The sequence below is a fragment of the Perca fluviatilis genome, chromosome 6, assembly GCF_010015445.1.
Source record: "Perca fluviatilis chromosome 6, GENO_Pfluv_1.0, whole genome shotgun sequence".
NCBI lineage: Eukaryota > Metazoa > Chordata > Actinopteri > Perciformes > Percidae > Perca > Perca fluviatilis.
Window position 1 is genome coordinate 35,160,681 of NC_053117.1, and position 27,314 is coordinate 35,187,994.

The following is a 27,314-nucleotide window of genomic DNA, read 5'->3' on the forward strand; positions in this document are numbered from 1 at the left end:
GATCTCCAGTTTTATTATTTTAAATTACAGCCTGCACTTGTCAAAAGTCTAGGGAAATAAGTATAAGCCTTTCATTAATGTAAACATATTGAAGCAAATACAAAATTCTTCCAGGATGATGTATTTGTATGAAATACATGTTTTAACCCATTGATTAAGAATATATTGAAATTACAAATTTCAATAACAAATTACAGGTCAAACGTTGTGGAAATGCATCACATTTGAGACCTACATATAAAAAAACAGATACAAGATGTATTTTGTTGTACAGTTTTTTTATGTACAGTTTATGGTTAAAACCATAGACTGTTAATAATATACAGTCTATGGTTAAAACACATAAAAGACCCAACTGCCTCTACATGCTCTTCTTGACAGTTTAAATTCTGAGTTTGCGCACTACAGCATGTGACCTTTCAAAATAAAAGACGAATCAAGTATTTGTACACCGACGTGACACATTTGATGATTGTTTTGCCATTGAGATTAATACATTTAACTAAACTAAATACACGAGTGCATAAAAATCATGATATTATGCTACCGACTATTGTTTACAAGTATTTCATTAAAAAGTCCACAAAGTCGCTCCCCTGCGGAACTATTGTGACAGCCGCTCTGCACGCTTTTTCCTGCTCGCGGTCAAACCTAACGGAAACACTTCCTGAACCGCCTGGTGTTACCTCTCCTGTCGTCCGGACTGAGCCGCCTGTCTGCCGCTGCTCGGGCTCGGAGACTCCGGGGATGCTGCCGCAGAGATGGAGTTGAATCACAAAAACAACAAAGTGTCGGACGGAGTTTGAGACAAAGGGAGGGGGTTAGCGTTTGTTCGTTCTGCTGAACTGGTCGCTGGATGGATTTTTGTTGAATATAAGACAGGAGGGGGAAAAAATAGAAAAATGAAGCTGCTGAAGCCGAGCTGGGTGAGCCACAACGGTAAGCTTGTGCAGGAATCTGTTGGACCAAGTTGGGCTTTTGTTGTCGGCAGGGGGGGGTGAAATGATAAGGAGGCATGATGGTGGTGGTCGACACTTGTTTGACTTGTTTGTCACTTCATAGTCACTCGCATACAATACTTTATTCAACAAATGAACACACACATCTGGTGTTTTTGTCAACATCAGTACCACTCCTCTGTGCTCCAAATATATTTCATGTTTGCTAACCTTAGCTTGCTAGCTAACGTTAGTTAGCCCCCCCACGGCTAGCTCGGTTGCCCTGACGCTAGCTAACTTACCTTCAAAATGACCCATTTCGAAGTTGTTGTCTGAAAGTGACTTATTTTTTGTTTGATTTTAGCAAACGCACCTTATTTTTTTTTACAGTGAACAAGCTTGACGTGGACCTAAAAGAAAGTGTCTCTCCAAACTGTCAGTTTTGGAAAGTTAACCGTTGGGGAAATGGCCTGAATTTAGGAAGCAGGTGACGATTAACGTTAGCTAATGTCATTAAAGTCAAGTAACTCGTTTTTAAGATTATTCTTTAAGCCTGCGTAAGTGTCCACATGCCGGAAAACCAAATGTGCAATGGACATGTCCAAAAGACATGTCTTATGTCTTATCTAACGGCCCATAACTGACATGAGTTAACGTTACAGCAGAGACAGCAAGCAAATCCCTTCAATTTAAAAGCTGCAAACAGCAGATGTTTAGTATTTTTGTTGTTGATTAAGGACTTTCCGTAGAGATGCTCTTTGACACTCACAATAACCAGCAAACATGAGTTTCCTCCTTCTTCCACTGTGCACAAGTTCAAATATTTGGGCTTTAGCGTCAACATCTATCATCAAACATCTTGCATCCTTATACAACCAGGCACTGAAACATGAAGCCTGTCCAGTGGCATCACTGTAACATACTAAAAAGATACAATTGACTTAGCTTTGAGAGCTTTACTCATTTTTGTTTTCAACTGTAAAATACCACATCTAGACCATCTCCATAAAGGGCTGTCAACTCTGGAACACATTACCAACTGGATTCATATTAATTCCAGATATAAAATATTTTACAACAAAGTGTGTGCTGTACCCATTTTTAGGTAATAGTACTGCAAATTACCAAGGTTTATGGTGTTGTTGATGTGTATTTTGTTATATTTCCATATCTGTAGTGTTGGTTTTGTGATACTGAAAGCTGTATATTTTAATTACACCAGTGGTTCCCAAAGTGGGGTCAGGGGTCCTTGAGGGGTTCCAGTGAGTCCCCAGCACAATAATTTATTTTTACCGTAATTCCTTCCACAAGTAACATAATGTATGACTGTTTTGGTCATGTGTTTGATACGCTTTCTGTAATAAAACATCTAAAAGTAAAAATCCTATCATATGACAAAATCTCATCAAATGGGAACCTGTGGTCTAATTTGTGTCAGTTTAGGGATACTTGACGTGAAAATATTTGTGAATTACACTGTATATGTTAAAGCCAAACTAGGGACAAGAGTTGAAAATTGGGCTAGCAATAGCTATGAGCCAACCAAAGGTTTGCAGTCTGCCCTGGGGCTGGCTACATTTTATTGATGTATTTTATTTACACCACCCACAGTAGCTCTGTATGCCTGTAAAGAGAAAATATCATAAAACTATGATTTGAAAAATATCATTAAAAGTTGACATTTGTTTTGTTCCACAGGCAAACCCATATTTTCAGTTGACATCCACCCTGATGGGACAAAATTTGCAACTGGTGGGCAAGGTAAGACCAGATCATTTGGCACTGAAACCGCTTCACTGTCGTAGGATGTTATTACTGAAATTAAATTAAATGAACATTTGTCATTTATATAATATCTAGTGCTTGATGAAGTACTGGGCTGATGACTATGTAAAGTGTTGATGTCTGTTTTTTAAGACAGTTCTGAATCTGTATCACATCATACTGAATGTTCTCCTGCAGCCTAGGACTACATATTGTGTAAGATTTTCAAAGTAAAACACAGAGATGTCTTAATCATGCCGTCATGGAACAGAAAGTCAGGGGTGTATAGACTTTAATTTTGGATTTGTTTTCAGGAGAGGATTCTGGCAAGGTGATGATCTGGAACATGGCCCCAGTCCTCAGGGAGGATGACGAGAAGAATGAGAATATTCCCAAAATGCTGTGCCAGATGGACAATCACCTAGGTAACCGGCCTTATCTGTAGAAATGTTTGGTTAATTGATGTATTGATTAATTCCCTGCTGTGTAAGTTCTTCAAGTACTTCTGTTTTAAGCAAACTAGTTCTTCTAAAACATATACAACTCTACTATGAACAATACTAAACACTGCTCCAACTTCTACATAGAAAAAAACAAATACAGCCATGGTTGTATTATGATGTATTACGCATCACCCACCACATCAAGCACTACTAAAGCATCTATCTGTTCAATCCTCATTAACTCCAACCTCTGTTATAGAATTAAAGGCTGAATTATATCAGAAAATCAATGGAACATCTATGAGACGCATACGAGAAGAAAATGGCATAATGGGTTAGGGTTAATAACTCTGTATGCCTGTGAAGAGAAAATCTCTTAGTGAAACTGGGGAAGATATCATATTTGAGTAGCTTTCTATGGAGATTACATTTCACAAAGAGTGCCAGAGAAAATTAATATATCCGCAGTTACACTGTTATATTTGTTCAAATGAGAATTTATATTTGCCAGACTTCAAAAACACTTAACAATAATAATTAAAGAATACTGCCAGTTGGATGTTACTCTTTCTCCTCTCTGTAGTCTTGACTATGTCACTGACTGCTTCTGACCTGCCAATTACGTATAGCCAACTCATTTTCTTTCTGCTAGTTTGAAGTTCCTGTTTTAATCCTGCTGTGCTCCTTTTCTCTGTGAACAACAAAGAAGCAGATCCTACAATCCAAATGTCCTTGATTTTACAGACCGCTTCTATTTATTTCATTTTTATTCAACAGCTTTAAAGCGTAACTCTCTGCAAAATGCAACCTAGGGTCTTTTTGTGAATGTACCCGAGTCAAACTTTAGTTTAAAAGCATATTTAGGACGGAAGCGCCACTTTTAAGATTCACCGTATTCTCGTTTTTCGGTCAAATGGCCTTTTGAATGGGAGTGATAGGGGCACTTTCATGCTAGCCTCAAAATAGCTATTTTTAAAACACTAAGAAGGCTCGACACAACATGAAACTTTGCTCGAAGTATCACCAGGGGCTCTACACATGAACTCCAGCGTTGAGAACATTGTTTGTGTACCCAGAGTTTACTAAAAAAGGTTTTGAACAACTCACCGTAGCTCTTGTTTCCGGCCGCTACCACCTCGGCAGTCAAAACGAGTCGATATCAAAACAAGTAGCCACAGATTTTGTATATCCCTTGTGCACCGGTGTAGTTCATGTGTAGAGCCCCTGGTGATACTTCGAGCAAAGTTTAATGTTGTGTCGAGCCTTCTTAGGGGTTTAAAAATAGCTATTTTGAGGCTAGCATAAAAGTGCCCCTATCACTCCCATTCAAAAGGCCATTTGACCGAAAAACGAGAATACGGTGAATCTTAAAAGTGGCGCTTCCTTCCTAAATAGCTTTAACTTCAAAAGTTTGACTCGGGAATTGTCACACAAAGACCCTAAATTTGACCTTGGCGAAGATACGCTTTAAGCAGTAAAACAGGTTCTATGACTCCTGCTCCTACTTCTACTATTTTTATTTTTTTTTTTACTATTCCTACAGATAGTAACAGTATTTTTGTGCCAGCAGCCTAAAGGTTGGAGAAGTTGGATTCTGATGCGATAGTTTTTATGATAATAATAATAATTAATAATAACCATTTTTATAGCACCTTCAAAATAGTTTACCAAGTGCTTTGACAGGAGAAAGAAAAGCACATACAAAAGTATACATATTGTAATAGTGAAAATAGAATATGGGGCAGTGTTAAAACAACAATTAAATAAATAAAATGTAGTTAACAGATGATAGGGCAACAAGACGACATCACATAAAAGCAAGTCTATAAAATGTATTGTAAGAAGTGATTCAAGAAGAAGTGGTTTGAATCTTTTTCTATATTTTTATTCTACAACTACTGCTGCCCAGTCTCCAGCAGCAGAAGAGTGTGAATTGCACTAATGTGAAAGTGTTCCAAATAACTGTGCAAGCATTCAGATTTAATAATAGGAACGTGTAGCACTACTATAGCGCAGGCACTATTAATGCCCATCATAACACACTGCCTAGTTAGTTATATTTATAACCCGAGTGTATATTTGTCTCTGCAGCCTGTGTGAACTGTGTGCGCTGGTCCAACAACGGGCTGTACCTGGCATCAGGAGGAGACGACAAGCTGGTCATGGTGTGGAAGAGAGCTGCGTATGTACACACGCAAAATGTGCAAATACAAATGCTGTTTTTGCTGTTACAATCCACTCTTGATGATTTTGAACGTAATATTATATTTTTATATGAACTTCTTAGTATTGTAAACCACAAAGTTTTCTAAATCAAAACTAGATTTGTAGTGATGGTCAAATGAAGCTTCGCGAACCGCTGTCTTTATTTTCTCAGCTCACTAGATGGTGCTCTCTGTTCAAAGAAAAAGGTTAAAGGAATGGCAATTCATTGTGTTTTCAACCCTTTGTTGAACAGAGAGCGCCATATAGTGAGCTCACAAAGTAAAGACAGTGGTTCGCGAAGCTTCATTTGACCATCACTATAGATTTGTGCTGTTTGTGTTTTGACCGTGTGTTTTCTCTGTAGATTCATCGGTCCGAGCACAGTGTTTGGGTCGAGCAGTAAGCTGGCCAATGTGGAGCAGTGGAGGTGTGTTACCATCCTGAGGAACCACACTGGAGGTAAGACGCAAAACACACTAAAACTCTGTAAACACTTGGTTTTAAAATGCGATACGGGGGTCCGAACACCAACTGGACAACCGGGACACATCGTCCTTCACACCTGTGTCTATCATGCGTCAAATGGGCAAGTTATAGCGTGTTAGCACGTCCTTTAGTGAGGATGTATTTTCCTGTTACGTCCTTGGGGATGGATTAGAATTTGCACTACAAAAATATGTGGACAGACCACCTCTGCATGTGGTTTGAGCGATCGGCTCACCATGCTACTTGGTGGTCGTTTGTATTTGTATTCACTTGTATTAAATGTTGTTCACCTGTGATCTGATTTTAAAACCAAGTGTAAACAGGGTCTTAGCTCTATGTGTTTATCTGTGTTTTTTGCCCCCAACGGTGCATTCCAGGCAGCGCTGCCTGGAAGGCACCGTTGGGAGGCACTGATTATGGTTAGGTGCCTTGAAGGCAGCGGTCGCAGTGCTGCCTGGAAGGAGCAGTTGAGGGCAAAAAACACCATTGAGCGATCTATGTACACAGACAATATATCTACAAAATGCACAAAGAAAACATTAAAAACACACAATGTACACACGAGTAAATTAACTAACATATCTTAAAGTTTTGTCTGTTTTTCTAGCATATATTTATATTTTTGCAGTACATTTTCTCTCTTCCTTGCATTAGCAATACTGATTTTGTAAGTATTTTAAATCAGCATTATTTACATCATTCTTCTTCCTTGCCTTTGTTTTCACATTGGCGTGTTACCACCACCTGTAGCTCAGTGGAATAGTGAAACCATTGGAGGAAATGTGTATAGCACCACCTGCGTGCATATGCATCCGTGTGCGTGTGCACTGCACAAGTTAACAACACAGGGACCCATTCATAGAGAAACAGCTCCATAGCGCTACCAGAAACCAAAACTCCACAGGGAACCTCTAATTGGTAACACTAAGACACTAGACTAGACTCAGGCAGTGATTTCGGTGTGTTTTGTTTGTAGATGTGATGGACGTGGCTTGGTCTCCACATGACGTGTGGCTGGCCTCCTGCAGCGTGGACAACACCATTGTCATCTGGAACGCTCGCAAATTTCCAGGTGGGAGACAAATGACTTTTAAAATGTATCATTCGCAATAATTAAAGGAAGACAGAATATTTTGCACAGTTCCTCTTGACCTAATGTCATTTCATTAATCATGGGCAGAATTTAAAGGAGATTTTGCGGTACGGTGACATTATTAAAGATATATTTTGGGAAGTGCCAAGAGTTTAATGAGATCCATAACACTCTTGTGTTTGTATGTTAAAGCTACAGCCAGCAGCATGTTAGGTTAGCATAATGAGTGTCTACCAAAGTATCATTCTGGTTACTACTACTGATTAGCAAAATAATACATTTTCAAATCCTCCACATAAAAAAATCACTTGTTTTTCCTGAAAATGCTAAATACTGAAAAACCTCTCTGCACAATGTATTGCAATTTATATTGCAATAAAGGGTTGCAAATAGCAATTATTTTCATTATCTAATAAAGCGCTGCTTATTTTTCTACTACTTGATTGTTCATTTAGTTTATAAAATGAAAATAAACTCAATAAAACTTCTTAAAGCCCAAGGTAATGCCATCAAGTTGCTCATTTTACCTGACTGATACTAGACTTAAATATCAACATAAAACATAAACATTCAGTCTACTATCACATGAGACAAAGAAAAGCAGCAACTCCTGGAAGCTGGAACTTGGGATTGTTTAGTCATTTTTCAAGCAAAAATCAATATACCAAACAATCTTTATCAAAATAGTTTCAGATGAATGTTCTTTTGATAAACTAATTGATCATTCAAGCTTTTTTCCTTCTTTTTTTTTTACTTCTAATAAGTGAGCCTATGTATGTATGTTGATAGAGCAGGAAAATATCATCGATGTCTCTGTCTTCTGTGTCTCTCCAGAGATGGTGACATGGCTGCGAGGACACACTGGGTTGGTTAAAGGTCTGACGTGGGATCCGGTGGGGAAATACATCGCCTCCCAGGCCGACGACCACAGCCTTAGAGTGTGGAGGACAGTGGACTGGCAGATGGAGGCCAACATCACCAAACCCTTCAGCGAGGTACAAAAACACTGTCCGCTGTGTTTGATGATGCAGTGGCGCGCACAGGGTTGACATTATTACATGGGAACGTCCACATTCGTTATGCGTTTTCCCTCTTTTATTTGTAACATCTGTATGTTTTCCTCCCAGTTCTGCCACAGCACAGTTAACCAAATGAGGGTCTGAATTAGTTTTTGTTATGTCTGTCTGTGTCTCAGTGCGGCGGGACGACCCACGTCCTGCGTCTCTCCTGGTCTCCAGACGGCCAGTACCTGGTATCGGCTCACGCCATGAACAACTCCGGTCCCACCGCGCAGATCGTGGAGAGAGACGGCTGGAAGACTAATATGGACTTTGTGGGCCACCGTAAAGCTGTCACTGTGGTTGTAAGGAAGTTTTAGTCTGATGTTGTGCATTTTAAAAGTGTACGTCTTAACATCTGTCTGCACACTGATGGATCTGGTTTCTTTCTCTGTAGAAATTCAACCCAAAGATTTTTAAGAAGAAACAGAAGAACGGCAGCGCTCCAAAACCCGGCTGTCCGTATTGCTGCTGCGCAGTCGGCAGCAAAGACCGATCGCTCTCCGTCTGGGTCAGTTTCACGTTTCACTTTGTTTTAGAAAATGGTCATCACTATTGGGCAACTGACTTAAAATTCAATATTACATATTACTAGTTACTTTTATTTGAAAGTAAAACGCTTTACAATATTACTGTCTATGTAAAGTAATGTGTTACTGTATAAACTACTTTTGTGTTACTTTCACACCATCTTAAGGCGCTGACACACCAACCCGATTATCGGCCGTCGGACAGTCTGGCGAGGTCGGTGACTCGAGTCTGGTCGATGTGTTCCATGCCGTCGTCAGTCGGCGGAGCCGTCAGCATCCATTTTGGCCGATTTGACTTGTTGAATCGGCCAGTGGGCAGTCGGACTCAATGGCCAATCTGATTGGTGGAGTGCCAACCCTTGACTAGCGAATCTGGGCTTCTTACACAAGAAGAAGCCTGAGAGCTGACAACGCCAGTATCTTCTTATTACTAGCCATCGTATTTTCTTCCGTTCAGCGAGTAATGACCACAACGATCCTTCTTGACTACTATCAACACTTTCTGATGAAAACAATGTCTGACGACAGCGTGCTCTGTGTTTACTGGGTCTAGAGAGATGTTCCGTCATTTCCAGTTTTCATTTTTTGGGCAACAATACAGATTAGCGCCACCTGCTGTTACGGAGACGTATTACGTCACACGCAGAACGTACGCTCAAGTTGGCGCCGCTTCGGTGTGTCCCGAGGCACTTTTTTGAGAGACGGGAACCGACTGATCAGTCCGACTGCCTTTTCTGCCGACGGTCAGCCGTCGGATTGGTGTGTCGGAGCCTTTAGCTGTTCATCACACAGCGTTAACGGGAACAAACACCTGGCAAGCTGCCATAGTTTCTGGTATTGGTTGTTTCATTGAAGGCTACCCATCAATTTTAATATCAACTTTTTTAAATGTTGAATGTTTGTGTGAGAAGTGACTTCTCAGTAGAAAGTTCCTTACCCCGTTTTAGTTACTGTTTAGTTCCTGGCGATACTAATGTTTCCTGTTTCTCCTCTTCAGCTGACCTCTCTGAAGCGCCCCCTGGTGGTCATCCACGATCTGTTTGATAAATCGATAATGGACATTTCCTGGTACGTTTTTGAAAGGCGCTGTGGGGCCTGTCACACATGTGCTTCAGTGTCTCCCTCCATAAGTTTCTCTTTTGCAAAGATTTAACATTGAGATGAAAGAAATAATCTGACCTTGTTAGCAGCTCCAGGTCTTCTGTCTGCAGGTCTTACAAATGTCTATTTTTATAATCACAAGCTATTGGAAAAATGCTGTTTGGCTCCTGGCGATTAATTAATTTTTTTGTTGCAGTGCCACAGTTGACCCTGCCACACTATTCAGCACTACTCTATACTCTGTTATCCATGAACAGGATTTTAAAGTGATGGTTCGGAGTAATTTCACCCTAGGGTCCTTTGCACCATGACCTCGAGCCAAACACCCCCCCAGAAGCTTTTTTCACCTGGGTCTAACATTGGGGAGAGTTAGCGTAGTGTAGCGTTATCAGCTGAATAGCTTAGCGCAGGGGCGCAGGGACATCAACAGCAGAGAGCAGAAGCCAGCAGGCAAGTGTTATTTACATAAACTTCTGGTGTACTTACAAACTTTCCAATCCATCGTTTTATGAGTACATAACCTATATTTACTAGTGTAGACGTTGGGTATCATTTCGGGCATTATTAGTGGGGTCATTTACGAGATACAAACGTGGGTCCATTAGCCCCTGCGCTAAGCTATTCAGCTGATAACGCTACGCTAACGCTCCCAATGTTAGACCCAGGTGAAAAAAGCTTCTGGAGGGGTGTTTGGCTCGAGGTCATAGTGCAAAGGACCCTAGGGTGAAATTACTCCGAACCATCACTTTAAGACATCACTGGTACACGCTCCGTTTGTCTGAGTTAGAATTGTGTTTGTCAGGACTCTGACAGGTCTGGGGATGTTGGTGTGTTCGATGGACGGCACTGTGGCCTACCTGGACTTCTCACTGGATGAACTGGGAGACCCACTGAACGAGGAGGAGAAGGTTAGACACCATGGAATCACATCTGGCTGCTAACACAAACTTAGTTATTTAACTCAATAAACCAAAACAAATTACTCCTATATTTAAAAGAGACCCTGTTTGTCTTTTCTCAGTACTGATAACTTAAAGTATTTAGTATAAAGTCATAATACCAAGAAAACAGTTACATTTCTAGAAATCTTGGTGTTGCCTAAAAGTGTTAATCTCTGCCTTTTTTCAAGACCTACATTGCATTTTGTCACATCTTAGAATAAAATCTAAACTAACTAACTCTAAACCAGCTACCAGACACATTAATTGAATGTGTCTGAGCTTTATTAATATGAGAAAACACATACTAACCTCTGTTATCCAGTAGTTTTTCATGCTTAAAAGGTAAGAATAAACCGATGAGGTCTGGTTTGACACTTGAAAACAGCTGTTTTTTCAAGTTTTTACCTGGTATGAATACCAGAAAGGAAAAGCAGGACGAGACTGTTGTAATACCAGTTTAAGTTCTAGAAACCCCTTCCGATCATGGATATATCATGTTGTATAGCAAATAATTTGTTGTTCAGTTATAAAATATGTTGGTTTCCATGAGCAGAATTAAAACGTGAAGGGAAGTGAAAACCGAGTCGCCCGAGCTATGTGATTTATGTTTACAAGCCCGGGTTGGCTTGTAATTGGTCAATGCCACCCGAAGCGAAAAAAAATACAAAAACACAACCTCTTTCCATCATTCCATCAAGAACATAAGGAACCCAAATTAAACTTCCTCTCTCTCTTCCTCTGACACACAGAACAGCATCCATCAGAACATTTACGGTAAGAGTCTGGCTATAACCAGCACCGAGGCTCAGCTTTCCACCACCATCATCGAGAACCCCGAGATGCTTAAATACCAGCAGGAGCGACAGAACTCGGCCCAGGCCAACTCGGGACCAGGAAGCGCCGGGCCCGAATCCTCAGCCCCCAAACTCAACAGTGTGATGAACGGAGAGTCTCTGGAGGACATCAGGAAGGTGGGAAACTGAAATGTTACATCTAACAAGCAGCAGAGTGTCGGGTTCTTTTTTTTTTTATACACACGTTTCTGCTTAGTATTACTTGTATATTAATTAATTAATATTACTTGTATACGAGTTTCCGACTGCATAGATTATATATTTGCAATATTTTATTATTCAGGTTGCAGGAAAAAGACATAGAAACTCACTGATTATATTAAAAGAATAGATACAAAAGATACAGTTTTAGAAATACAAGTCAAACACAGGAGAGCAGATGATGTAGAATAACTTGGAAACGGCCCATTTTCAAATATCTGATGTATTGGATACATATTTATGAACACCATTTAAAAGCTCCATTTTTTTCTTTTTTTTTTTCTTTTTTTTTAAACAAATACTTTTCTGATATTTTTTTTTTATTTTAAATATCTTGGTTGTGTTATTTTGTGGTCTTGCAGAACCTTCTGAAGAAGCAGGTGGAGACGAGAACCGCAGACGGCAGAAGACGAATCACACCGCTCTGCATCGCTCAGCTGGACACGGGGTATGAAAACATGAAACACTATAGTGGCCCCCGAGAGCTCAAATTAAGAAAATGCATGCAAATAGACCCAACACAAGAAATCAATTGGACAACCCATGCGCAACAGAAAAACGTACAACAAAATATTCCTTCTGTCTCTGCAGGGATTTCTCGCCGGCTCTGTTCAACAGCGCTCCCATCCTGCCCTCGGGCTCCTCCATGTCCAACCAGCTCACCCCCCAGCTCAGCTCTGACTCCAGCCCAGGACAGGCCTCTTCTCTGGGGCTTAGGCCCAGCCACGACCCCATGCTCACCTCGCCTCCACCCAACAGCACCGCCAAGGGGCTCGAAGACAACAAGGATGGGTACAAACTGTTCTTTCTTTTCTTTTTCTATGATGTTCTATCTGCGCTTGTTAACTTCTTCAGATTTCTCACTCCTAACTCTCTATCTCTCCCCGTCCTCTTCCTTTTTTTCTTTTTACGGGTCATTTAAAACGCCCTTGATCTTCTCATTCCCTCCTCCTCTTCTGTTCCTTATTTTCTGGTTCCCTTACGTTCCAGTTTGAAGACCAGCCTTCTGCTCACTTCTGCATCCAAGATCGAGCCAATGAAAGCTTTGGACTCCAGGTTCACGGAGCGGTCAAAGGCCACGCCGGGGGTCACAGCCGCCATCTCCTCCATTGCTGGACTCACGCCTCTAGACAGGTGATCAACTCCGTATAAGTGAAGGAAAACAAATTGTACAAATGTGAGAAAAGAGGACAAACCGTCTCTAAAACAAAATTGGGCTTTTCTGTTCATCCAGCAGGCCAAAAGACGGCATCTCCGCCCTGAAAGACATAAAAACAAAAGATGACACCAGCAGCGACAGCGAGGACAAGATGGCCTCCATCAACAAGAACTTGTCGTTCAGCAAGAGGAAACCTGAGATGCTGATGGATGGAGGAGAGGTGGTGGAGAAGAGGAAAAAGGGACGGCCCAGGAAAGACAAGATGGCTGCACCCATCGCCCAACCCTTCACGCAGGTAGAGAGATGGAGGAAAAAGATGAACAGATAGATGGATGGAGGTCCCGGTACATCATTGAACTCCAAGAGATCCATTCATGCCTTCACGAAAACGAAAAAATGCCTTCACGAAAACAACAAACATTAACAAACCAGAACAAGAACATATTCAGGTCGTGAAGACATTAATTTACCCCGTAGTTACAGAATGTCAGTCAGAGCATATTTTTTGGCTTCAATGGTTTTGAATTGAATAGCAAGTAATATTGAAAAGGTCTAGTAAAAGCTCCTTTTGTGCAGATGTCCTTGGAAAAGAGAGAGAGAGAGAGATAAATGTATGATTTGTCCCTCCTCTTCCTGTCAGATAATTCCTCCAGCAGAGCGGGAGCCCAGCAGGGTGGCAGCTCCTCCAGCTGCTCTCAAACTACCAACGCCCAGTATAAAGAAGGCCTTCAGTCTGCAGGTAACACACTGTGTGTGTGTGTGTGTGTGTGTGTGTGTGTGTGTGTGTGTGTGTGTGTGTGTGTGTGTGTGTGTGTGTGTGTGTGTGTGTGTGTGTGTGTGTGTGTGTGTGTGTGTGTGTGTGTGTGTGTGTGTGTGTGTGTGTGTGTGTGTGTGTGTGTGTGTGTGTGTGTGTGTGTGTGTGTGTGTGTGCGCTCTTAATTCTTTGTGGTGGTTTTATCTTCCAGGAGAAAGGTATTTTATTTTTAGAACAGAACCACCTTTATGTACAGTTTTCTGCTGGATGTTAAGGCCGTTTTATGGTTCTGCGGAGGCTCCACGCAGAGCTTTCGCCGTAGCCTACGTAAGTGGCCTGGTGTTTATACTTGTGTGCTGGTGACGTGTGTGTGTGTGGGGGGGGGGGAGAGTGTGTTAGAGCGAGGGAGAAGTGAGAGTGTGACGGCGATTAGCTTTGGGAGCGAGTTGCGACTCTGGAGTCATAGTGAGAGAAACAAAGTGTCTCCCCTGTGTTTTCTGACCACGGTGGGAAATCTGTAGCAGGAAAAGTTAACCCTCTCCTTGATTTTATGTTGTTCATGGAGAAGGAGAACCAGGAAATGAGTCAGGGGAAATGCAACGCTACCAAGCCACGTCGTGTAGTTAAATTTTTCGAGAGGTGCGCGTCAGGCTACGGCGTAGGATCCGTCGTAGACGCAGAGGGGTATGCGGGGGTACGCCGTCGATTCGACGCAGAAGCATAAAACAGCCTTTAAGCTCACCTTAAATTATTTTATTTTTTAAAGCTAGCGGAATATGTGTTTGCAACCCAAATGAAGTGACATATATTTAGCATTTTATATTCCTACTTCGTGTTTGTTTGTTGCACCTGCGTCTGTCGCTGACGGCATTTAAAAAACAGAACTGAAGTTGCAGTGATTGTACCTGGCCTTCGCTCACAGTGCTGTATGTGACCGTAGTCTGTAGTAGTCAACTCCCTCTACTGGTGACCAGTAAGAACTGCAACATCATCAATAGAAATGATCAAGAAATGGTCTCTTTTCTTTGTTTATGTGAGTTAGAAGCGCACAAATAATCATCCATCTCTTCCTACCCATAATTCCCAATGTTTCTGTAGTTTGTTTACACAGCAGTTTAACACATTACAGACAAAACTACACTTGACGCAATTTTCTCAGTGATACTTTTGTGTTAATACCACTTTGATCTGACGTACCAAACTAAGGATGGTAACGCTGCATAGATCAAATAACATTTTGGGTGTGAACATACATTGATTTTTATTATCAGTCAGTTAGGATAACACTGTTTCTTGCATAGCTTTTGTTAAGCTATAAACGGAAAGTGTGTGTGTGTGTGTGTGTGTGTGTGTGTGTGTGTGTGTGTGTGTGTGTGTGTGTGTGTGTGTGTGTGTGTGTGTGTGTGTAGGTGAGCATGGAGCCGTCAGTGTTCCTGGAGGTGGAGAACGAGGTGTCGTTGGTTGCGGGTTCAAAGCTCAGCCAGCTGCGATGCTCCAGAGACGGACGAGACTGGAACACACTGCTGCCCAGCTCAGTGGTCACTGCTGCAGGGAGCAGGTACGATTCTCAGCGTGTCATTCACAGATGGAGCTTCATGCCTCCACCGATTTGTATAAATAAACGAATCAACAACACTAAATCAGTTTTTCCTGGCTCTTCCTCTCCCTCAGTGACGTCATCGCCGTCGCCTGTCAGGACAGGATGTTGTCCGTGTTCTCTTCCTGTGGGCGGCGGCTCCTTCCTGCCATCCAGCTGCCCACGCCTGTGTCAGCTCTGCACTGCACCGCCCACTTCGTCATGGCTCTGACAGCTGGAGCGACGCTGTCTGTCTGGTCCGTGCTCACAGATTTTGTTAGAAATGTTTTCTTTTCTTTTTTTTTTTAGATGTGATCTGTATTTATCAGGGATGTTTCAAACTTGTCTGTTATTTCCCATGTAGACTAATTCAAGACATAGTTTTATACGTGCATTACAGAGATATTTGTATATTAAAATATGCTATTTTTTCCCTCTGTACAAGTTGATAGAAATGCTGTTTCAGTCAAAGCTTTTCATGTAGAACAATACACGAGCAGTGACGTGTTTGCTGGTATTGTTTCTGATATATAAAAAAAATAATGGCTTTATTAATTTCTGTCTGTGTGCAGGGACGTTCAGAAACAAAAGGCTCTGGTGAAGAACGAGTCGCTGCTGACTATTTTATCTGGTGAGACACTGCAGCATGTGACGATGACACAGGAAGAATTCAACATTTTGGGGAATACATTTATCTGCTTTCTATCCTGGGGGATGATATCAATCTCAAGTCTTTGATAAGTATGGTGCTGGGCTCAGTTAATAATGATAATAAAAAAAAAAGTTCCAGCAGCTGCTGTGAGTAGTCTTTTTGTCTTTATGCTTAGCTAGGCTAACCATATCCAGACTCGAGCTGTGTACCTAACATACAGACATGAGATGGATATCCGTGTTACTCATGAAAAGAAAGCAAATAAGTGTATTTGCCAAAATGTTGAATGTTGTTCCTTTTTAAAAGTACATTCAACAAATGATTTTGAAAGAAGATGATCCATAAGAGATTTTATCCCCACATGATGATGGCTTCAAACCACGTTATTTTGACTTATAAACTTATTTATTGTATGTATTTGCATCAGTGAGTCTGGAGAATCCAGTCACACTATCCTCCCTAAAAACATTGTGTTTGTGTTTGAAGGTGCAGACACCACAGTGTCTCAGTCTCTGCTGACCCAGCAGGGAGTCCCAGTCATTGGACTATCCAACGGGAAGTCCTACTGCTTCAGCTCCTCACTGGAGACATGGTGAGACTGTAGAGTAGAGACACAGTACGGCTGGAACAACTGCTAATAATAACACGGAATTTGGTTCAAATGATTCTTAAAGAGCAGGACGCCGACTGAATAATTCAACTTCTTAAGAATGATATCGTGTCTCCCCCAGGACTCTGATAGCAGATAAAGGAGACTCTCTGGTCCAGTGTGCTGACTTTAGAAGCTGCCTGCCTACCCAAGATGCACTTGTGTCCCCAGGGCCGCTGGCTGTCATGCAGGGCCGCAACCTTAAGTACGACAGCAATATTAAATTGCCCCTTCTCAGTCCAGATGAATTGTAATAAAGAAGTAAATAAAAAAAATAAAAAATGTCTCTGGTCCCTGCAGTGCTGGTCGGCTGGCGTCCCGCCTCTCCTCCACCCCTCACCACCTGCAGCAGAGCATGACTATGGCCTTCCTGGAGAATCAGCTGGCGTCTGCTCTGACTCTGCAGTCAGCGCAGGAGTATCGTTACTGGCTGCTCATCTACGCCCGCTTCCTCGTCAACGAAGGTACCAAACTATCACCCTGTAAGGGTTCGTACACTTTGAACACAGGACTGACTGTATATGTGGAGTGGTGAGTCTGATTTTTTTGTTTCAGTTTTGACGTGTGTGTGTGTGTGTGTGTGTGTGTGTGTGTGTGTGTGTGTGTGTGTGTGTGTGTGTGTGTGTGTGTGTGTGTGTGTGTGTGTGTGTGTGTGTGTGTGTGTGTGTGTGTGTGTGTGTGTGTGTGTGTGTGTGTGTGTGTGTGTGTGTGTGTGTGTGTGTGTGTGTGTGTGTGTGTGTGTGTTACCTGCAGGCTCAGAGTATCGTCTCCGAGAACTCTGTAAGGAACTGCTGGGTCCCGTCCACAAATCAGCGGCCACAGCCTGGGAGCCCACCACTCTGGTATGATGACAAATGGCGATGTCCTCTTCTTCCTCCTGTCGAAAGCTGTCTTGTGTCCCATGGCTCTGACCTCTTTTATTTGGGTTTACTGACATATAGGGATTAGTGCGGATCGGGTTGCATTTTTCTGTCCGAGCTCGGCCGCATCCGACAGAGCAGTAACCGAAACCAACCCAAAATCTCTCTTTTTTTTTTTCTCATACTAATGACACATGTAGATTTGTTTGTGTGGAAAACGCCCGCTTTTATAAAGCACCTGTAGGAAGGCATTCAACAGATGAGCGCATCAGCGCACACGGGGCAACAAGCGCACGTTAACACAGGCGCGCCCCATTGGCTACCTACATAATAAGCCGTTTTAAATTTAAAATGTTCAATGCCTTATTACGCTGATGTGACCGAGCCCGATCCGACCCGAACATCATTTCTAAATATCTGTCTGAACCCAGCTCGGGTCGGTTATAATAAGCATGTCCTTATTGATTTTTTTCCGGCTTAATAATATCGACAATCTGTCGATACTGAGTCCAATCTGATACTTATATTTACCTTAATGTTGATCAAATATGGATCTGACCCATTGAAATAACAGCTGTTAATCTGACAGACCTCTAATTTCCACGAGCGACGTGATCCAAATGGCATCAGGACGTCCTGATTCTAAAGCCTTTAAATTACGAATATGACATAAAGGCGATCAGCTCATTTAACTAGAGAAGAGGTATCACTCTGAACGGCAAGAAACACTCAGTCCAATCGCTTTGTACAGTGCTGTTACTGAGTGACCTTTCTTTCCTCGCAGATGATCAGTGGGTGAGTACAGACACCGGCAACAGAGAGCCCAAGAACCTGACAGCGGCCACGTTGGGCTTGAAGTTACTGGAATTAACGTTAATTAGTGACCGCTTAAACCCAAAGATATTACAAATTTACTATGAGACAAATCAGAAAAAAGCAGACAATCCTCACATTAGAGAGGCTTTAAGCAGCCATTATTTAGCATTGTTGTTTTGCTTATTAAACGATTAATTTGTTATCGAAATTGGTGATTAATTTGCTGTTGATCAACTCATCAGTTAATCAATAAAAAAAATCTGGACTGCTTAATTCTCACACCTGTTGCAAGAAATGCTGACTCATATTAGGCCATCTTCCTCCCTGCATCTGATCTGATTAACTGTGATAATATTTTACTGGTCCATCATATTGTGAACATTGTAGTCCTGTTTCAACCTGTACGAACAAAGCTAATCGCTAATACATTTAGCCCTCGCTAGCTCTGCCACCCCAATAACTGTAACATGTTGCTAACTCTTTGTTTCCTGTGTTAAGGGTCTACGTAAGCGCGAGTTGCTGCGGGAGGTTTTACCCGTCATCGTTGAAAACCTGCGATTCCAGAGACTGTTCACTGAATACCAGGACCAGCTGGAGCTGCTGCGCAACAAATAACACACACTGCTACAAACACACACACACAGACTGACACAAAACACACACTCAAACTCATCATGAAATCAGTTTGGTTTGTCCCGGCTCGGCTCGGGTAAACTCTGACTGCTTTTTCTCAACTTGGGAAGCTTGAAACGCTGTTCTGGCTGAAAGCTGAAAAACACATCCTGGGTGTTTTAGGAGAACTTTACTAACAGCCAGTCCACAGCTTTTCAAGCGCTGGGACTTTTCAGTGCTGTCGCTCACTGGGGAGAAGTGGTGGGTGCTTAGTTTTATTTTTTTCTAATCACGATCTCAGTATGAACTTTTGTCTTTTGTCTTTTTTTCCTGCTAAAAGTGTTTTTTTTCGGACCTATGACCCTCTCCTGCTCTCCTAATTATGAACATATAAAGATTAACTTAAGAGAGGCGCTGACAGAAAGGTCGCAGGTTGGATTCCTGCCACGTGTGAATCCTTCTTAAGTCTGTTTCCCTCCTCAGAGAGAGAGAGCAGAGGTGAGACGCTCATACAAATCAGAATGGATGTAAAAGAGCAATATGCTTGTACCAAAGTGATGCCTTTAAGTGTAGAAATAACCACACGCCCTCTATCTGCAAGGTGAAGGAAATGAGGGGAATCCAGACAAAATGGTCCAACCGGCTTTTTAAAGGCTAAATCTGCCAATGGGGGGGATTTTTCTGAGCGTATTGGCTGTCTTTAAAAGTGACAATGCAAATGCCAAAAATGTGAAGTCACAGCGAAGAAGATAATCAAATGTATAACCCCACTGGAATTTAAATTTAAATTCTGAAATATAAGATGGACCTCTGGAAAACAAAGTCAACAGGGTTTAAATGGGTTTAAATGATGCATTTTGCCTCATTTCCACTGCATAGTTCAGCTCTACTCGACTCACTTTTGGTATCAGAACTTTTCTCTCTTTCATTTTTCATTTGGAAACTGCTAAATTCAATAAAACTTCCTCAACTGAGCAAAAAGGTTTAAAGCTTGCTTCCATAACCCACAACTTTTGCTAATGGAAGCCCAAATCAGAGCTGGAGTTGAGTAGAGCTGCACCATGCAGTGGAAATGCAGCGTTTGTGTCACTTTGCAGCTGATTCTAAATCACGGAAGCATTCACACGTCACTCAAAGAGCACTTAGAGCATTTCAGATGGTAGAAAATGGGTTTGTGCACAAACAGGAAGCACAGCAGCCAATGTGCATTGTGAGTAAAAATCAAATGAGAAATCAGTTAACATGAACACAATGCCAGACTAGATATAACAAAGTAAAAAAAAAAAAAAGATTAGGCGATGCAGGAATGTGCATCAGGTGCATCTTGAACTGCAACAATGTTAGACATCATTACAAGTTGTCGATACCAATGTCGTTTTTCAACAGTTTGATGTAATTTCATCAATTGTTTCACACAATATAATAATTTTTTTTTAAAAACAAGATGATCAAACAAGGGTCTAACATAAGTTGACTTAATAAGTCCCATTTGTATTGTGTTGGGTGAATAAATTCAGAACCAAGCTCCTTTATCATGACATCTCAGATTACATATTTACTGTATACCACATTCTCCTCCCTGCTTGCAGGTGTTGCTGAAACACTCAGAAAGGCAGGATAAAAATAATAATTTTTCTTCTTAATACACACAGGTTTAACTAAACATCAACAGTGAATCCTCTGATCTGCAGGGACTTGGAACATTTGACTGTAAACTTGGGCCACAGTCCCATACAGACACGTTTATTGTGAATATCAGTAGCTGCTCGAGGAAAATATGCTTATGTCAGCCTTCCTGAAAGCAAAAACAGTCAATCTTCAAGCTATATTACTGGATGTGTATCAAACAGGCCTCCTCTCTCGTATGGGTTCTAGTTTCACCACATGCAAAGCTTTTTTTTAACTCATAAATCACACTAAAGGGTTTGCCAGTTAAAACGTGGGATCGTTGTGAAATGATATGAACGTTTCAAAGAGGCCCAGTGGAGACGTGGTATGTAGACATTATTTGGTCTGTTTCATTTCTTGTCCCTTGTAAATAACAACATATTTTTTTGCTGCAACCTGTTTGTTTTCTCTCTCTTGCCGGGCAAAAACCACTGTAAAGAAATCTGTTTAATAAGGACATTTTTTCATCTTACATCCATTAACTTGACATTTTAAACAGTCGTGAAACCTGACAAAACATCATTGAACTTCAAGAAAAAGTACTTGTGTATAGCCTTTTTGTCCACAGCAGCAATCCTCTGCCCGCCGTGTGTGTGTCTGTGTGTGTGTGTCTGTATGTGTGTGTGTGTGTGTGTGTGTGTGTGTGTAAATGGAGAGTGTGATCTTAAGAAGCTTGTTTACTGCTGTATTTGACTGCACAGTGTGGAGAGCAGCACTGAGGCAGAGGGAAGAACTCCTCTTTCTTTACCAATCTGTACAGCATTACTTTCTTTCAATTCTTTTTTTTTTTTTTTTTTTTTTTGCTGTTAGTCATTTTTTAAATGTTTGTACAAGGCAATTTTTCGTTTCCATTTTCTATAAGAAAAAGAAAAAATGAATGGAGACAAGCTGGAATTTAGCTTTTGAAGAAAGAAAGTGAAAAACTAAATAAACGAGGAACAGTTGGGTTTTGGTAATTTCCTGTCTGGTGTTTCTTAAGTGTGTGTGAACGAGAGAAAGTGTGAGACCGCAGATGGGGGTTAAATGAAGATAATATGAAAGACGAACCTTTCAACTACCAAACACGTGATGTTATTTGTGCGACACAGATCACACCGTATAAAATCAAAAGATAAATTAAGTTAAATATGAATTTGAGTGTGAGACTTCTTACTGGAGCTCTGCCACTTTTACTTTTGACTTAATCCATGTGACAATATGCCAAGTTAATGTGCTGTAGTCTTTAAAGATGTACCAGTGAACTCAGGATTTAGTCTGTATTTTCCCTCACTTTGAATCTAACTCGTCTTGTGAAATGCTACTCTTCATCATTTGTATTGTTTTCTTCAGAAGCCCTGAGAGGCAAGTGAGAAAAACGATCAACAATTCTGGTCATGTTCTACGTCTAATCTAAAAAGTTTTCTTTCTTGTGTAATTTAAGAACAGGTGGGGAAAGGTTTTGCCAGGATAATTTTTTATAAATTTTCTTTTATCTGTGAAAACAGTAGCTTTGATACTCATTTCGGCCACAAGAGGCTGAAGTGCACCGTTGTTTTCACCTGCTGAAAGATGCAAAGTAAGGAACTCAAAACCATTATCCTGGCAAATCCTTCTTTAGCTGTTGCTTAATCAGCAGAGAAAACAATTCAGATCAGACTTAGAAATAGATCACCCACATTTTCTCACATGCCTCTCAGGGCGTCCATAGTTTTAATTTGCATCAGTATGAGACATATCACTACCTTTGAAAAGTTAGAATTTTTTTTGGCCCTAAAAGAAGAAGAATTATATGATTCAAACTTCCAGTTAGTTGATGTCCCCACAGTGTTGCATGATATAGAAGAATACTGTTGGATCTTGGATTTATTTATTTTTTCCAGTCCAGAAAAGTGTAGGCCTAAGTGACCCTGGATCATTACTGAAGCAAAACTGTGCAATGTTGCTTTGGGCACTGATTGAAGAGGTTTAAACTGTGATTTGTCAGTCCATAGTCCACATAACACATTTGTGAATTCCAGCTTGTTATATGGCTGCATTATTGGGAACTTGACACTGAAACAAGAACTTGTTCCTATTTAAATTTGCACACATTTTGATGCTAAGGTTCCATGTTTCTTTTACCGATGATTGCTGATTTCTTATTTGTCTGTTGCTCAGACATATCTATGGGTGTCTTACACTGGTCGCGCTGGGCTACCTATATGTATATATATTTTAAAAAAATAGAACACAAAAAAAGAACACTGAAATACTGTACCTAATTAATATATACACGCAAGTATATATATATATATATATATTTAGAGAGGTTATTTCCGCAAACAAAAAAAACAAAGGGGAGGGAAGAGTAATGCCTTCATGTTGACTCTGCAGGGATAACATTAAATGAGAAAAGTTGCTCTACAGATGAATTAATATTTGAAAGCAACACAGAATGCCTGAGAGCCACAGCATTATATAATCCATTATATTGTTCTATATTGAATTGTTACCTGCTACATACATTTTGTGTTTCCCTTTATATTACTAAAGACATTTACACCAAAAATGTTCGCATAAGAATTCACCAGAATGCAGGAAATGAGTTCGTAACGCTAAAAATGTCCTGGAGAAGGACCCACAGACCCCCATAAAATGTGTCCTCCCCAATGATCACGGAAATCTCGCACTTGTATGGATAACTGTTACCTTTGTATTTGACATGTTGTGCATTAAGGCCTTTTTTTTATATTTTCTAAATGTAATGAATTATTATAATTATTACTAATTTTGAATTTGTCTTTGATTGAATTCAGATCTTTGAGCTGGTTCACTACCGTGACCATGAGGTCTTATCTTTACAGTTCTGCAAGCGTACACATTTGTGTGTGTGTGTGTGTGTGTGAAAGAAAGACACAGAGGGCATATATATATAGTCAGTTATTGTTTTTCGACTTGTGAAAACTTTCAGAGAGTTAACCCCATTACAACCAATATAGAAACTTTATGCAGTGCTTGGCAACACAAACTGATTTAGCCTGCCAGCCAGCTGATCAGTACGTTCTCTTCCCAAATGATTAATATTACTGTAGTTATGGCGGTTAGACTGCTTCTTCTTTGTACTCAGTGATTACATTGATGAAGAGAAAAGGTGAGGAGCTGTATTAGCGTCCTTACCGAATCCACAAACATATGACAATACAGATTCACTGCACATTATCATATCTACAGTATGCTTACGCTTAATATCTGTCCCTATCTTACCAAAGGGAAGGCAACAGCTCACTAATAATTCAGTCAAGGTACAGCTTACATGGAGAACATGTGGGGTTGTGGGCAAATGTGATGGCTCTACCACATGTGATTGGTCACTCTTTGGTGGATTTCAGGTTGAGTCTATCATAGGTGTAATTTACAGGGGGGGATAGGGGGGTTACAAATTTGCAGCGCTCCATGTAAGAGACAAAAAGTCTCCTCCTGTTGAGAAAAGCTTGAACTGAACACAAAATAATAGGCAACCTTTCTTATGCCTCCTTTTTTAAAGCTGTTTGTAAATGCACAGTTTCCAGCAAAGTGCAGTTAAATATTAAATATGTTTTAGTGTTTAAATGTCATGTGTTCTGGCTCCATCCGTCTTTTTACAGTCAGAGTCTTTCATATGAGTTTATTTCTTTTTGCACGCAGTATCTCAAACTATATTTGCTCTCCACGTACAAAACTAAATATCATCGACTTTCTCCAACCTAAAAGCATCAAAGACCATCCAAACATATAGACAATCCTCTCCGAAATCTGACTGGATACAATCAAGCAGTCTTTGGTGTTTTTTGCCCCAATGTCTCCTCCCAGGCAGCGCGGCAATGGTTATGTTTAGGGTTAAGGTTAGGATTAGCTGCCTGGAAGGCGCCGTTGGAGGCAACAAACACCATTGAGCCAACCAAGCTTTGGGACAGGAGACTCATCAACATGGGAACTTGTTGATGAACTCAGAGCTTCTCCTGTTTTGGCTGTTAGACACCGAGGTGTTTAAACATCCAAAAAACATGCACAACTTGGGAAACACGAGTGTCTTTAATTATTTTTTTTAAGACAGTTTTCATACAGTAACTTTGTATATAGGACAGGTTATGCACCCAATTTAAATACAGATGACATGGGAAATAATACAATGTATTACAACATTTTCATTCTTGTTATTCATTTAAACATTTTCATACAGATCCAGTTTAACAATGACACAACTGTAAGGGTTCATTTTTATGCAGCTAGTGTTTATTTCTCTTAAACACTTGTTGCACAATAGAAAATCTACACCTCAATTTGAGATTGTCAAATGTCATTGTTAACAAATAAATCCACATTCACATTAATCTTGATTACAGATCATTTGCAGTACTTAAAATGGTGCATCCTAAATTTTACATGTTTTGTTAACTGTATGTTTAACATGTGAAAGTGTTTACTTTGGAAAAAGAGTACAATTCAACTTGGAATAAGCGCCTGTATGCTTCACTGTATAGACCACCTCACATGGACGCTTCGAAGTTGGCTTCTCTATCTTTACGACTTTAAAGACCTCATAGGGAGGAATCAGCACTTCTGCTTCATTCGGAAATGTAGAATAGGGGGAGATATCTGCTCCCATGCACGTGAGAATCTCAAAACATGACTTCTCTCCGAAAATGTCTTTATTGCCGTAATCACCCTGTGAGGCTGAGGTGAAAGAGCCAAAGCGAATCAAAGTGTTTTCAACATCTTGGCTAAAGTACTCGTTGACTCTACGGTAGACAGTAAAACATTGTTTTTTATCAGAGGCACTTATGTCTTGAATGGCAGTAGTCAGGAGAAAGTGAAATGCGTGATACCCGAATGTGGTCTTGTACTCAGGTCCCTGGGTTCGAACTGCAGCGTTGAATTTACTATACACATCGGTTTCGTCAGTGTAAGTACGAATAGCTACAATCAGTTTTCTTTTCAGTACTTTATTAAACCATTCCCCAAATGGTGTGTGTGTGTTCTCTGACCTGTCCCAGACCGCTTTGAAGTTTTTGTCTTTGTTCTTCTCATTCTCCAGGTCTTTTGTTACCCTCTTCTTCATGTCTTCTTTGCACCCATCGTACATGTCGTCAACAGAGTTTTCAGCCATATCCAGTGGAAGTACACTGTTCTCCCCAGTTTTAGCCCCAGCTACAGCACCAGATTTACCGGCCTCCTTCAAAGAAATAATAGACATTTTGAGAACAATTAATCTTATTTTCTTCATCTTACGGATGTTAGTGCACAGCAGTAACAATGAAGCAACCCTACCTTTATTGTAAAGATGATGACCATTGCTACAACAAAGACCAAAAATGATACCCATGGTCTTCTTAACCACAGTAGAAACATAGCTGTTAGATACAATAATCTCTGGCAATTTGTGGAGTCGAGCAGAAAGACCCGTCAATGGGACAACATGGTCTGGGTATAGTACACTTATATAGGAAGCAAATAAGGAAGTTAAACAGACACAGACAAAGTAGAACAGGAAGGAAGAGGTGGTTGTGAACGATAGACCTGACCAAATACGGGAAAGTAATGGCTTACCTTCACAACTCTGTGACGAAAGAGCGCCAAAAAGTCTCCTCCTGTTCAGAACAGCTTGAAATGGAACAAAACATAATATTAGTAACATTTTATTTTGTGAAGATGAAAGTAATATCTCTCAAAAAGCAGCTTCCAAAACAGTTTCCAGTGAAGTGCAGGTAATCATTGAACAAGTATTCAGATCTTTCACAGCAGTGAAAGTAATACCATGCTGTATAATTACTCCACTACAAGTTAAAGTCCTGCACTCAAAACCTTACTCAGGTAAAAGTATGTCAGTATTATCATCACAATATATTTAAAGTACTTAAAGTACAAATATTGTGCAGTAAAGTGTTCCCTGTCACTGTTTATTACATCAGATATTTCTGGATTAATATTGCTGCTGCATTAATGTCTATGTTGCATTTCATTGCTGTAGATGTTTAAAGTCGTGCTAATGTTAACTCCTTAAAGGTATTGTGGAGGATTTTCTTTTTCCGGGTGGATCATCAAGACTATTGGTCCTCCTAGTTGTCAATCATTCTGGCGCTTTGTTTACGTAAGGCCGTCGTACGTGCTCGTCCCTAGGGTAGTTTTCGCTTTCTGCGCATGAATACTTTCAGGTGTATATGTGTGGTGAGCTACGAGTGTCTACGAAAGGTATGACAAGAAGAGAAAGGCCTCTGAAGAAAGAAACAAGACCGGAGTGTTTTTGGGAGAATGTTTCACACGCTGGCGTGCGCTAAAAGCACAGGTTGGGCTCTCCACTGATGCCTCAGTCGCGAAGTTTCTACTCGACAGGTAAAGTTTGGCATGCTATTTGGAGAAATCCATTTAAAATCACTGCTAGTGAAAGTTGATGTAAGCTATGATTAGCGATGCTAGCCCTGGCACAAGTCACGCACCGCGCACACACGGTAAACATCTCAATTTGTGAAAAAGTGCAAATCTTCTTTTGGAAAGTAGGCTTGTATGAACCATGCCGACAGCAACTTGTAAACAGTGCACTCTCGTGCACACGTTTAATAGGCGTTACGTCTCGGGAGCAGGCAGAGTGTTGCGCATGTGCATTTTTTCAAAAAGTGGAGAGGGCGGATCTTTTCTAAAATTCGGGAAAATCCTCCACTATACCTTTAATATACTGTTGGGTAGTTTATTCTACAGCGATGCATCATCTTCTATAAGATCATCATATGTTTGGAGTGTTGCTGTCCTGTGAGAACCACGTATCTCTAAAATAAGGCCCTGTTTTCAGCTTTGTTAGGATGCAGGTTTCAGCTGATCCAAGAGGCTTTTTACAGACGTTGTTTAGTTTAAGAGGTAGGAGAATTTTCTCAACACTTAAAGGAACACTTCATCCTTCAGTTCATCACAAACATTCAACATTAACACATCTGGAGATATGTGGTTTTCACTGGACAGGAAGGG

At 40.7% G+C, this 27,314-nt stretch overlaps 2 protein-coding genes across 3 annotated transcripts; one reads left to right on the forward strand and one right to left on the reverse strand.

Annotated features, from left to right (window-relative positions):
• The first annotated feature begins 902 nt into the window (after positions 1–902).
• On the forward strand, positions 903–21,316 carry LOC120560891 (protein HIRA). 2 transcript variants are annotated; one of them, XM_039803781.1, is made up of 25 exons: positions 903–939; positions 2,637–2,699; positions 3,017–3,127; positions 5,237–5,327; positions 5,715–5,809; positions 6,813–6,908; positions 7,764–7,924; positions 8,125–8,292; positions 8,385–8,498; positions 9,515–9,585; positions 10,421–10,526; positions 11,309–11,530; positions 11,977–12,062; positions 12,206–12,406; positions 12,605–12,748; positions 12,849–13,068; positions 13,414–13,512; positions 14,937–15,085; positions 15,199–15,360; positions 15,676–15,734; positions 16,242–16,347; positions 16,487–16,609; positions 16,705–16,868; positions 17,158–17,246; positions 18,579–21,316. In XM_039803781.1, the coding sequence occupies exons 1-25, from the start codon at positions 903–905 to the stop codon at positions 18,693–18,695; spliced, it is 3,054 nt and encodes a 1,017-aa protein (XP_039659715.1). In that variant the 3' UTR covers positions 18,696–21,316. The 2 variants fall into 2 exon arrangements, with proteins under 2 accessions (XP_039659715.1, XP_039659716.1); XM_039803782.1 differs by having other exon boundaries at positions 12,852–13,068.
• A 3,077-nt stretch (positions 21,317–24,393) lies between these two features.
• LOC120560892 (GPI-linked NAD(P)(+)--arginine ADP-ribosyltransferase 1-like) lies at positions 24,394–25,771 on the reverse strand. Its single transcript, XM_039803783.1, has 2 exons — positions 25,626–25,771; positions 24,394–25,530 (listed from the first exon to the last, which is right to left on the reverse strand). The coding sequence occupies exons 1-2, from the start codon at positions 25,704–25,706 to the stop codon at positions 24,778–24,780; spliced, it is 834 nt and encodes a 277-aa protein (XP_039659717.1). The 5' UTR covers positions 25,707–25,771; the 3' UTR covers positions 24,394–24,777.
• Positions 25,772–27,314: the final 1,543 nt, after the last annotated feature.